This window comes from Apus apus, chromosome 4 (assembly GCF_020740795.1).
Source record: "Apus apus isolate bApuApu2 chromosome 4, bApuApu2.pri.cur, whole genome shotgun sequence".
Taxonomy (NCBI): domain Eukaryota; kingdom Metazoa; phylum Chordata; class Aves; order Apodiformes; family Apodidae; genus Apus; species Apus apus.
The window spans coordinates 20,650,225-20,663,262 of record NC_067285.1 but is presented as its reverse complement, the minus strand read 5'-3'; the positions used below and the strand labels follow the sequence as shown (position 1 = coordinate 20,663,262).

At 42.8% G+C, this 13,038-nt stretch overlaps 1 protein-coding gene across 3 annotated transcripts in view; it reads right to left on the bottom strand.

The window, feature by feature from the left end:
* The window catches only part of PIK3AP1 (phosphoinositide-3-kinase adaptor protein 1), a 45,492-nt gene that overhangs the window by 32,127 nt on the left and 327 nt on the right, over window positions 1-13,038 (bottom strand). Inside the window, exons 1-2 of one of the 3 annotated variants that reach the window (XM_051617008.1) lie at window positions 9,679-9,773; window positions 3,563-3,979 (exon numbers count right to left, since the gene is read on the bottom strand). In XM_051617008.1, coding sequence (XP_051472968.1) covers window positions 3,563-3,979; window positions 9,679-9,691 — 430 coding nt within the window. In that variant the 5' untranslated portion in view covers window positions 9,692-9,773. Of the gene's footprint in view, window positions 1-3,562; window positions 3,980-9,678; window positions 9,774-13,038 lie in introns of those variants that run through there. The other 2 variants (XM_051617011.1, XM_051617010.1) reach the window with 2 other exon arrangements.

The window sequence follows — 13,038 nt, the reverse complement described above, 5'->3', positions numbered from 1 at the left end:
ACTTAGTTCTCAACAAGGCTAGATGGGTGCTTCCTCATTTCTGAATTCATACTAAAATAATAAAAATTAAAATAGCTTTTAGCATGTGATGTCTGAGGGTGTCATGTTCCCATGATGCACTAAACAAACCACAGCCTAACAGCTGTGCTACAGGCAACAGCATAGCCTGAGCAGGGCCCATGTGCAGGCTCTGGAGAGGTATTTGTGACTACGTCCTGTGTCATATGCTCCATTAGCTCAGGATTCAGCTACGATGAAGCTGAAACTTGCTCATTGCATCAGGCTTAAAATTTTTTTGTGTGCTGACACTGCTGCTAAAAGTACTGCCGTGTGGAGAGAAATACTTCCTAGAGGAAGACGCCCAGACAATTTCAAATATGGTCACAAAATTTCTCTGCTAAGTGTTGTAGCATTTGAGGGCTGCCTTACTCAGGAGAGGTTCACGGTCTGCTGTAGAGAATGGACTTAACTGACACCTTCTAAGAGCTCTTGACTTCAAAGCCTTAATTTAAAATCCTAACAGTGAAGCCCTGGGAGAAGAGCACAGGCAGTGGGATCTCTCTATGGGAAAGATCTGCTGTCACCAACACTCTTTAAGTTACTCATGCTGAGGTTGGCTGCAACCAAACTACAAGGCAGACGCTAATTTTATATTACCAACCAAGAAGAAAGTTTTCACAGTTTCACCCAAAAAGGGAACTGGATACACCTGGGGCTGTCTTCGCTTCAGAGGAAGCATCAGAACATTTGCATTTGAGACCATTCACAAAATCTGTCTGCAGAATCACACAATGGTAGAGTTCACCTAGTCATTTTTTCCCAAATAGAAGTAGGATCTGATACATTCATCCAAATACTTTGGCCGTGAAACCAGCCTATCTTAAGTAGGTTCTTCCTTCATAAGAGTCAGGATGACATTGAATGGTTTGCCTTGGCAACTGCTCTGATGTGCACAAAGACGCAGCCTAACATTACCCAACTCTTGCATGCAGATGGCAGTTTACATCAGGTAGGGCTCACATTGCAGTTTTGGTATACCAAACTATTTGAAAAATACTACAACAGAGTCCACAGCAAATGAGATTGTTTGTATCTCATTTTTTCCTCTAAGTCAAATATTATCTAGATATAATGAAGTCAGTTTGAGATCAAGGTATGCTTGCTCAAGTGAGAGAAAATAAGCTGATTTTTTTGGTTGCTATGTAGAAATAACAAAAATCCAAAACATCTCCCTTTCAAAATACCATTTACATCAAGCTAAAGTGCAGGTTTTTTCAGCACGTGTGACCTTTCAGCAGAGATGACACCTCTGGAAAAAGACTCTACAACCAGCTGTGAAGAGTCAGACTGCAGTGCTTTACCTCAAAGAAGTCTTGCCATAGATGTATGGCAGTCAGCCCACTAAACAGCCAGGCACAAAAGACATACTTCCTTGGCTGTTCAGGCAAGACAGCAGAGTGCTACCAGTAAGACTCACCTCTGGACCATCCCTCAGAAGTGCTGGGAAGATCCAGCACACAGATTGCCCAGTGACAGCATGCAGCATGCCAAGGGACAGCCAGCCGCACACAGTGAGAGCTAGCTGTGGAGAACCACTTGTTGAAGTGGAGGAAAAGAGCCAGGTCAGCTCTTTAGTTGACAAGGCTCTGTATTCAGTGCACCACTGACAACCAATATGCTTTCCCAGCATAAAAATCTGATTTTAGGTGCTTCACTTCAACAAATACAGCTTCTCTCTAGAGAGAGAAGCAGTTGAATCAGAGTGGTTTCTAGTTGATCCATTCCTATGCCTGTCCCCTTCCCTTCCATCTCAAATTCTCTCTAATTTTTAATGCACCCAAACCAAGCAAGATGGGTGAATGCCCCTCACTAGTATGGATTCACTTGGCTACATGAAACCTCCCACTAAAGTCAGTCCATGTAATGAAGGGCAGAGACACTTGTGTCTCCCACTCCACCCACAGCCCAGGATTCAGGAGTCTTTCTTCTGTATTGTCCTTTGTGTGCTCAGAATGCAGCAAGTCAGAAGAGACTGGTGAGAGCTGCTTCAGAAAGAGATTAAGATCAACATCCCTTTATACTCTCACATGCTCTTCAGCTACACTAGAATTGACTCCCACTCTGTCCTAAAATAGTTGGCAGTCCTCAAACATGTTAAGTAAAAACATTAACACTAGTAATCCAGAGGGATGTTGTTTAAATCTCCCTAACTTTGAACCATATATTCAAAATTAATAAAATATTGATGCCATGCTCCAGATTCAAGTTTGGAGGAAAACAGTAACTAAGCTTTCACTTTTGCCAGAAAGTGTCAGAAAAGCTAATTTAACATCTAGTAAGTTTTATTTTTCAGAGCACAAAAGTTCAGACACTGTTTTCTGTTTTATTCCAGGCTGAAAGCAAAGGAGCTACACCACTTTAGCCCCAGGTTATCCACTGGGAAACAAGGCATTTTAGGGGTGTTTAACAGGGAGATGCAAACTTTCATTTATGCAGGGTCTTAAAAGGTACTAGGAAGCCCTTTTGTGACTTGGTTATCTGAGAATGCAATCTTAAGCACAATCCATAAGTCATCTTTTTTTCAGGGGGGCTGTTTTGGCCAAAATAATGACTTTCAAAATATATTTTTCTGTGATAAACTTGTAATCATTATTATTGCCATTGCTATCTTCGCATAAAAATACCTTTATGTGCACAACACCAAACACACTAAAAGACTGTACTGCCTGCCTCATTTATGCCACTAAAAACAGGCAAATTATAATCCAAAATGCAACCACATGACTAATTCTGCTAAGAAAAGGACACTATAACCCTAAGTATGGCAGTGACATAAAAAAAATCCTGACTAGCATGACTTCCCAGAGCTCTCCACCTTCATTTCAACAGAAACCATGAGAAACAAGTACCACACACTCCTCTAAAGTTTAAACACAATTACAAATCAGTACATTTTGCTTCTCTAGTCTTCAGCTGTTAACACTCCTGTGCTAGTAAGTCCTCTGTGCTTCACAGAAGGTACAACAAGGGTTGTTTTTAAGGCCATTGGTGGAATTCTCCAATTAATCTTGGCTGTTCCATTATAGGTAACAAGCTGATCTGTTGCGAATATGTTTTTACCTCTAGCTTTAGACCCAGTGCTAGAGAATACATATTAGAAAACCTTATTTTGTTTCTGGTATGACAAATATAAGTCTGAAGGAAAAGACAATTTGCAATTGATTTGGGTCAATAAACTGCAGAGCACAACGTTTACAGGTAGAACTTTAAAGATAGTCAGCTTTTATTTTCAGTTTGCATTCAAAACCAGGTACCTAAGATTATCTCAAAATTGACAAATTTTCTTTGAGTCACTGGTAATCTTTCCTGAATGAAGGGCCAATTGACCAGGCACAGAAAAAACTGATTGCTAAGCTTCCTAGTTTACAAGGGTTGTGCAATTTGCTTTAGTTTTCTATTTCAGTAAAACATCTTACTAGTGTTAAAATAAGGATAAGCAATATCACAATCTCCCTCCTCCATCCTCTGACCAGGAAGCACAGTTCCACAGCTGCTACCTTACCTTCTGAAATTGCCTTCTTGACAGCTGCAAGGTAAGCATCAGGTTCATCATCATTTGTGAGCTCCTGCCACTGAGACCAGTCCTTGAAAAAAGTCAAATAGTCATCACAGTCTGCAACACCACAGAACAGCTTGACTACTTTGTAGGGAGGCCATAAAGCTTCCTGAAGGCTCTGCAGGACAGGAGGGAGATAAAAACTCTGCACTAGCTCAGCAGATAGCAAAAGGATGATGCTTCGACTTCTGTTGAACAGGTCCAGCTCCTGGTGGGAGATGGCAGACTTGCCTTCCAGCTGGTAGCTCAGAATCCGATGCTTTCGTATGTGCCGAGTAAAGAGGAAGAGGTTCTGGAGGTACTGACACCATTCAGTGGCGTCACTTGCATACACAATCAGCACATCATATCCTCCAGGGGTTCCTGTACAGGTGCAAGACAATCACAGGGAAGGGGATTAAATTCAAAGCTAGAACTGACCCATAACTTCTCAGCAAAAAGTCCACAGGGCTTTCCCTATAAATCACGTCAGAAGCTCCAAAGCACTTCAAAAGTACGACAGATGTATTCAAACCGAGGTGTTCACTGCCACAGAGCAATTCTAAGGGTGGTTAAACTCCTACTTGCATTTACCCTGCTAAAATTTAAGTAGCTTTTTCATTCTCAAAAAACCTCCTAAGAAGGGGATTTCCTACGTAGTTTCAAGTGAAACAAACCACATGTGGAGATTATAGATTCAAAGCATGTTGATGTAATAAAAACACAACAACCAAAAATTAAAACCGAACCTCCAAAACAAACTAGCTTGAAAAGGGGAGTTCACCTTGGCACATAAAGTGAAATCATTTAGGCAGAGTATGCTCAAGCAGAGTATACACTAAACATAGCACCCCTTAAAATAAGAAAGGCCTTTATTTAAATGAAGTCCCACAATGCTTACAGGAAGTCATTATAGCTTCCATTGGTGTTAGACATTTGCTCTCATTGCAGCAGAAAGCAAACTGCGAAGTATGAGTGCAACTGAAGAGTACAGCAGCCCCAGTGCGCACAGCACAGCAATTCTATCATTCAGCCTATGTTAGTGTCTTAATCCCAGAACTGTCATACAAAAGTTTCTCAACCATTCTGGCATGATAAACCCCCTACTTAGAGGGAAAGTGGTGAAATACAACAACAGTGATGGCTGTAACAGCCCAAAATATGCTCACCAAAACTGACCTACTCTGTAATTCTCTAGAGACAGCTCCTAGTTAAACACCACTGCACTTCTGGCTCTGGAATGAAAGCACTTTTGAAACTGTTTCCAGCTTGCTAAGATGACATGCACCTTGAACTAATATGACATGATGCAGTGCACTCCACCAATCGCAAGAAAACGTCTAAGTCTACATTTAATTTTTACATTCACTTGTGAAGAAGTTTACCCAAATTCGAGGATGATGGCTCTGGTCCCATGGTAAATTTCAGTGCTGAGCATTTCAAATCAAATTAGCAAATTGTAATCTTCTAATTCTAGTTTGACTCTTTAGAAGTGTCAACATTTCCAACCCATCTCCATCCAGAAGCAAGCAAACAAAGGCAGATTTTTCTAATTAAAATAGGAGATGCCTAAAGTTTGGCATGCCAAAAAGAGCATCTGCAGAGAGTGAATTCACCAGAATTAAAAATTGGGTTTGCAGCCACCTTATTAATATTAAACAGCTTCCAAAGACTCCATTCTGCCACCCTCTCCAGAACCTTCATTAAGACGATTGAAAGGATGTCTAGGCTACCGTAGCCCAGCTCTAAACCATACAACAACCAGCTCTGAAGTAAAGCGTGATGTGCTCTGTGCTCAACCAATCACGTAACGGTTACCTGCATATACAGAAAGTCTCTAGCAGTGAAAGCGTCATGTCCTAGCTATGAAGGACAGACACTGTATTCACTAGGACAGCTGCATGCTTCTGTGTGAATACAGCTCCTGGACCCCAGATGGAGGCTTGTAGGAGACAGCATTCTCAATGGAGAGGATTCAGCAAACTGATAAAAGCAGACAAACAGACACAAAGCCTTCAGACCTTTAAACTATGAGTACAAAACTGCTGTGAAAACAGATGCCTTTCACACCAGTGGGAACACTGCTATCACCAAAGTACCGCTTCTGGCTGAACACCATCTGAAAAAAAACAGGATCACACAACCAGAAACAGGAAAACGAAGGAGAATTCAGATCAGTTGTTTTATTCTAGAAAGGAAGGAAGGAATACAACAGACTTCTGCTTCCAGAGTCATGTGTTGATTCACATGCAGTACACTGGGAAAGGGCAGCACAACTACATGCCAAGAATGGAGCTCACCCACTGCAGCACAGCCAGCTGAGCCTGACCACATCAGATGGGGAGAAAATGCAAAGACCTTCTGTGCCCAGGGCTCCTAACATCCTACCCTGGTGCTCTCTGGGAGCAGTCCCACCTCCAGATTCTGGGGAAAGCAGCAGCGGACTCCAGGCATTCTCACATTCTGTAAAATGGAACACCTAATCCTTTAATGCATGTTTTTAAAGAGCACAGCTTCCGCAACCTGTTAGCAAACAGTCCCTGCTCCAGTCTTTCATTGAAAGGAAACATATTTGTTTGAAGAGGACACAAAGTGGGGGAGTCACTGACTTTAAACATGCATTGCACTGTAAGGCCACTAAGTATCCAAGCAGCCTCCCTTCTCTGATCCACGGGCAAAAGATGCAAACTAGAGAGACCCTCTGCAAGTTCCCTGCCAGCATTTATATCCCCAGAGACAACACCACTCAGAGCAATGTAGCCGCTGCCCCCGCTAGGAAAGAACTTCACCTAATGCTTAGGAAAAGTATTGAATCCCTAGGTAGCACTTGCTCTAGCATCACATCACTCCCCTTAACAGAGCTGTGTCAGCTCTCCCCAGGCCCTCTTACCCCAACTCCTATAGCCTTTTACATTTCTAGGATAAACTGAGGAACAACGCTTTTAAAAGGAGAAGTGAGAAATAAAATTACTGACTCCACTTTTATAGTCAAGGAAATTTTCTATGTTCATAAGCAAAAATACTGGAAGTGGGTCTTGAAGAGCTAAATAAGCTTAAGTCAGCAACAGGACTGATTCAAACAAAACAAAAACTTGGAAACTGTTTAAATTACAACATCCCCTTTTAAAAGAAGGATGACACAGGACTCACTTTCCTGATCATGCTATTATTTGTCTAACCAAATACTTTCCTTTGCAGCGGCAAGTGCTATCCAATACACATGGAAAAGTGTAATAAATGGAAAATGCAGAATGTTTCAGGGAGTTTTTCTGACAACTCTTCACACAACAGTTACAGGAAAAACTGAGATCACACTTCAAAGCACAATGTAAAATCTACCTATTGCACACATACAAAGAAATCCCTAGGTGAAAACAAAGCATTTAATTTCCTTAAACCCTGACCTTAGGTGGATGCTTTGACAATGTGTTTGACAGGCTCATTTTGAAAAAAAACAAAAACAAAAAACACATAAGGAATCCTTCAATTCAAGTAAGAAACACATGAACAATATATGCAATAGCAAAATGATGAAAGATGTGAGTCAGTAATTTAAAAAATCTTTCATAATCTCAAGTGTAATCTAGTTTAAATTTTAACATAGTTTCTGCATTTCTAAACTTTGGGTATGAAAGGGACTTTTGCTTCTGTTTACAAAACATCAGCACTATTAATAATATTGCAAGGCACATTTAACTGTTTATTTCATAGAAAAACATCCAGGTGCAGCCCTGCTGCAGTATGCAATGATAAAATGTAACCTTTGCACTCCTTTCCAGCTGTAATTGCCTCTTCAGTGCTTTGTTGAACACTCCACTATATTGCAATAAGAGACAGACAAGATTACAAATCAGTGCTGTAGAAATACTCAAGGCCTCTAATTGAGGTGGAAGGGCCACAGACTAAATAGCACAGAGACAGAACATGATACAAAGCTTTCCCTATCTTATAAACTGCACAGTGACTGGAAGAGGATGAAGCCATTCAGTCAAAAATCACAGAAGACTCATTACAAGAGAATAAAAATATCCTATAGTAATAGGTTATAGCATGTCTTCATATTCCTTCTCTGTGAAACAAACCAGGCTCATATTCAGACCATGTTTTGGAGTAGTGAGATGACAATCCTTGAACTCAGCGCAAACATGGGCTAGTGTTCTGTGGTCATGTCTTAAGGCTCTGATTACTACTGAAATAGCTAAAGAAAACTGCAGGAAGCTGGCATATCAGCTCTGGGTAAGATTACATCTTGCCCACTTAACACTTCCCAAATTTCAGTCAGATGTCATCAACTGTTACTACCTATTATTTCATGCTACAAGTCAAAAGGTTTCACCTTTTTCAATTTAGAGATCATAGTTTTCCACCATACTTTTGAGTCTCATAAAGCAAATTCAGGGCCTCTAATAACACACAGCTTTTCTGTGTCACCATTCACATCCCTCTCCAAAGTAGACCAGACTTCTCATTGTCAACAGACCTCGTAAAAACAATTACTGACATAAATCTTTACTCCAACTCAGATGGTCATATGCAGTGGCAAGCAAATCAATTTCCATCTGCTAGATCAAATCCACCTCAAATTCTGGCTAAATGAAAAAGCACTATGCAGCCTGTTAGCAGTCAGTGTCGGGATTCACGTGTATGAAAGATATACAAATATGGCATTCCAAAATATCAATCCTTGATAGAGGGGAATCCACTTCCTGTAAGAGCCAACAGCCTATGAGATAAATTAAACCAAACCCCAGGTTTTTAATTATAATTTTTTTAAGAGAGTATACTTCCAAAAGGTGTTAGAAGCTGCTGGAAGCCATTAAGAGAAGTCCACAGCACCTTTCATATTTCAGTGTCTGAACTGAGTGTATTGAAGTGATGTATGAGGAAATGAATGCATTCTTTGCCTAGCTGGAATGCATGCAAAGTAATGGTGATCACATGCAATCATTATTAACATCCTAGCAAACCTCACTTTGACTGGAATAGGAAACCTTTGCTGCATTTGAAGGGCTGCAAAAAAGGCACGAGGAAGTAGCAGAATCAAAGTAGATTAAAGTTTTGCAAACCAAACCTCAGTGATAGGAACACAAGATTTGCATTAGGATATGAGAAACCGAAGTTATTCTACTTTTAAGAGTCTCTGTGAAATCACCTTCTGTTGATAGGGAGCAAAGCAGTTTTGCCCACAAGTCTCCCGAGACCTCTGTTTAGCTTATTTTTACATCACAAGGAGACACGCGTCAGTGAAACACTAACGTTACTTCACACCCTGAAAATGGCACGTTTTTCCTTTTTTAGTTAAAACACGTACACTTCCCTACAGCAAGGGGAACTTGCAAATTGGCCTCTAGCGATACTTACACCACGTAGGCTAAAACTCTCTCCCCCCTGGAGTTCGTAGCTCTAAACAGTTTTACCTGCACGGTAGCTGAAACATGTCGATTGATGGCAAACCGGCTCAGTTTATGATCCTCTACCACCGCGGCAAGGGGCATCAGGTCGTAACCCCAAAAGTATGCAAATGTAGGGAGACAAAGTAGTGTTTAGGAAGAACTGACTTCTCGACAAAACGTCACAGAAAAACATCTAGGTGGCAAAGGTCGAGCAGGAGCATATTCCTTTACAGAACAGCCTCCCTCAGAGCTAGCTGAGCTGCCAACCCGAAGTACACTCAAGATACAGGAGAGCTCTGCCAGCACCCGCCCTGAGCACAAGCCAAGAGAAGCAAGATAAGGTGGAAAGCGCAGCAACCTGGCTGCGAACACAAGAGGCACCGCTGCCCTGAAAAATCCCGGGCTCCCCTGAACTCGGGGCGGGACTCTCCTTCCCTTGCCCCGGCTGGGGCGAGCCGAGGGGCGCAGCAGCGCGGCCCCGGGGGAGAGCGGGCAGGGACCCGCGCTCCGCTACCTCCCGGTTACCGGCGCCAGGCACCGGACAGCTCGCTCACGGGCTGGGCGGCCGGGACAGCCTCGGCCGGCCGGGACAGAGCCCGAGGCAGCGCCCGCCCGGCCCCGCCGCGCAGCACGGCCGGCCAGACCCCGCCTCTCCCCCCGGCCCCGGGCGTGAGTATCCGCAGCACCTACCGGGGCCCGCCATGGCTCGGGGCTGGCGGGGAAGGGGCCGCTGCCTTCCCCTCACATCGCCGGCGCCGCGGCGCGGTGCGTCCCCCCAGCGGCCACTTCCTCGACCCCGGCCGGGCGCTCGGCCCCGCCGCCCGGCCCCGCCTCCCCGCCCGGCAGGAGGGCGGCCGCGACGCCCCTGCAGAGCCGGGCACGGGGCGGCTCCGTCCGGCGGCCGCGCATCGCCCCCAGGTACACGGCGGGGCTCTCCTCCCCTAGGAAGGAAATTCCCTTTTCCCGCTATACAATCATGTACTGTACAGATGGCCGAGGAACCAGCACTAAGTGAGGACAGGTCACGAATTACGCTGATACAGAAACTCTCAACCCTTAGGGCAAGGGTTGTCGATGGGAACAAGCAAGACCTGCTCTATGCACATCCTTAACTTAGGCTTCTGTCTCCTAGGATGAAGGACGTTTATTTTTTCCTAGGGAAAAACAAGTCGTTCCGTAGTAAGAATGAAGCCACTCGGTGGTCTGTGTTTCCTTCCAAAAGATGCAGTCTTTTTAACTCAGATTTCCCTATGACTGTACTCATGTTTGAGCACAGTGAAAATAAGCAGAAGGACACTGTTGGAGTTCAGAGAGTAGGACTCTAATTTTGTTGCTGAAGACAAAGCAACAGACTCTGCTTAAATAATTATTCCTATCTATTTTTTCATTTGCAAACTTGGAAAAAACACTTGCACTACTTTGCATCATCTCTCTGCTCAGAACCAGTGAAGTGCATTGATGCACTTCAGTAAAGAGCAGGCTCCTTATAATCCAGTTTCCCAGACAAGACAGTCATTCCAAGGCAGTCAGAGGACATTGTGTGAAGTTTACCCAATGTCACAAACAAATGTTAGAACACAGCTGCTTACAAACAGTAAAGAAAGAACTGTTTCCTACTAATAAACTCTCCTATAAGTCAAACTCTCATGTTATCTCAAAATATTTCTTTACCCAAAACCTATGTAAGTTTACAAACTGTGTACCACAGCCTGTTCCAAAAACAGTATTTGCTCCCACAGTATTAAAGTAGGAGGATAAAAAGCACTTCCTGATGATACAGCCTTATGAGAAACTCCAGGTGTGCAAAGAAACCAGGACTTTCCCACCCAAAACCTACTGAAAATGTAAAATGAAATTAAGAACACATGGGCACCAGAGAAGAATGCAAACACAATCTACTTGGGATTTAAGTGAGGGACAAAAATGTACTAGTTGGAAACTAGTTGGGAGTATCTAGCTAAATTATTTGACTATTATCAAATAATATGCCTATATTAAGAAAAAGTAAAATAGATTGATAACCATATATATGACTTTATAAGGATTGTTCCACATTATTTCCCTTATAAAGCTGTTTATCTTCTAACTTCCAGAATGAAAAGTTAAAACCAAAATAATGCCTGATGTTCGAACAAGCTTTTAAACCTTTGCTCTTTAAGCCTTGCAGTATCACACAAAAGGCTGTAGCAGACACCTGCCTGCTCAGAGAACCCACAAGGCTTTTCCATATGAATCAGTGTCAGAATGCCATGCATTTTATTTAATTGATGCAAAGCCCACAGGAAAGCTCTTTAATTTCCTAAGTCACTAAAATGAAATCAATGTGCCTCCCCAAAGGACTTAAGTAAAATACTTGTTAGTGGGTTGTCTCAGCAACCTCCACCTGAAAAATCTTATGACAAATTGAGGTGAAAGCCACTTCACACCCTAGAATGTTAGGCTGGCCTAAGGGAAAGATTCACACTTTGTAATGAATTAAGAACAAAACGAGGAAATAGAGGGAGCTTTATACCCTCCCTTGCCCAAAATTGACTGTCCGAGTCTTAACCTTAATCCCTTCAACTCACTGCAACATGTGAACACAGTTGCATTTGCAGCATTACGCTCAAGAACTTGTCTTAACCCTGTCAAAAGAAAAGGACTAGATGGCTCTTTCCAGAGCCACTGATTTTTCACTAGGTACTTCTGAGGGGTAAGATGGAAAGGATTCAGTGTTTCACTGCCCATGTCATCTATCTTCACTTTTTCTTGCCTGCAAAAAGAATAGGAAGCCCAGAGATTTCTCAGAGGAATGCTTTCTTATGAGGTGTATAGCTCTCCCTGCAGCCTTAATGAAAGGTACACCACCCAAAGGGAAGGACTGAAAAAACCTATAAGGAGTAGGGTGAAAGGACCAGAGGAATTCACAAGCAGTAGCATAAACCTGTTGAATTTGCTTGCTTTTTAGATCCCAGGATCTCCCACTACTGCCTTGGGAAATAGAACAATATAGCTTTCCTTGCATGGTTACTGCCCTGCGGGGTCACCTGGAGAGTTGCAGGCACAGCACACAGACAGCCACACACCTCGGAAGAGAGGCAATCACACAGCATCTGGCAACAGACTTAGCTAGTAAAAGTCTGCCCAGAGTCAGAGATGCTTACTAACCAGCCAAGAAGCAAAATGAACCAGTGAAGTAAACACAGCCAGTAACTTCCCTGATTCCTCACAGCAGTTACTTCATACAACAGGACTTAAAAAAAAAAATATGGAAGTTTACCAGCCGTGGCTCTGTTGCTTCCTTTGTGATGCAGGCAAAAGCACAAAACTTGTGCTGAGCTTTGCAGATGAAGCTTGCAGCTTTAGCTTAATGTGGATGGAAGCTACAAGAACTGAGAGAAATAATGGTTCCTGGAACCAGCTTCCTCTCTAACACAGCAAGTTATTCCATACACAACAGGAACAGGCCACATCAAGGGCATCTGAAAACAAAGTACGCATATTTAACAAGCCCTCAGCTGAACATCCTTTTTTTACATGATAGACAACAGTACCTGTGACAGAGACTTATAGTACAATCTCCAGGAACTACCTTTTCTTTCCCCAGGACAGCAAAAGTGGCACCTTTCAGAAACCCCAGCACCAAGTGTGCTCAGCTGGGCACAGAGCCTGCCCAAGTGTGTATTAAGCAGGCACTGCCTCACAGCACACAGGAGGAACAGAACCCCACACAGCAAGGCACAGCAGCATTTGGAGATGGTTAAGAGCAAGGCTAGGAAAACTGAAAGAGTATAACACCACCTGCCTATTACAATTTGGCAGTATTAACTTCAGACTTCCAGTGTAGGACTTTGTTCTTCCTTTACTATCAGTAGGCTTTATAGTATGCTCTGATAAAGAAAACTTTAAAACACCATCAAATAACTAAAGCAAACAAAGCAAAATCTCTATTGGAGCAAACCTTCAACTTCACAGAAGAAAAACACTTCAGTGGAGAGACGACTAATTTAAAGCAATGGCAATTTATATAGAACAGCTGAAGTAAATCTCCTCATCAGGGTCCTGAGTACA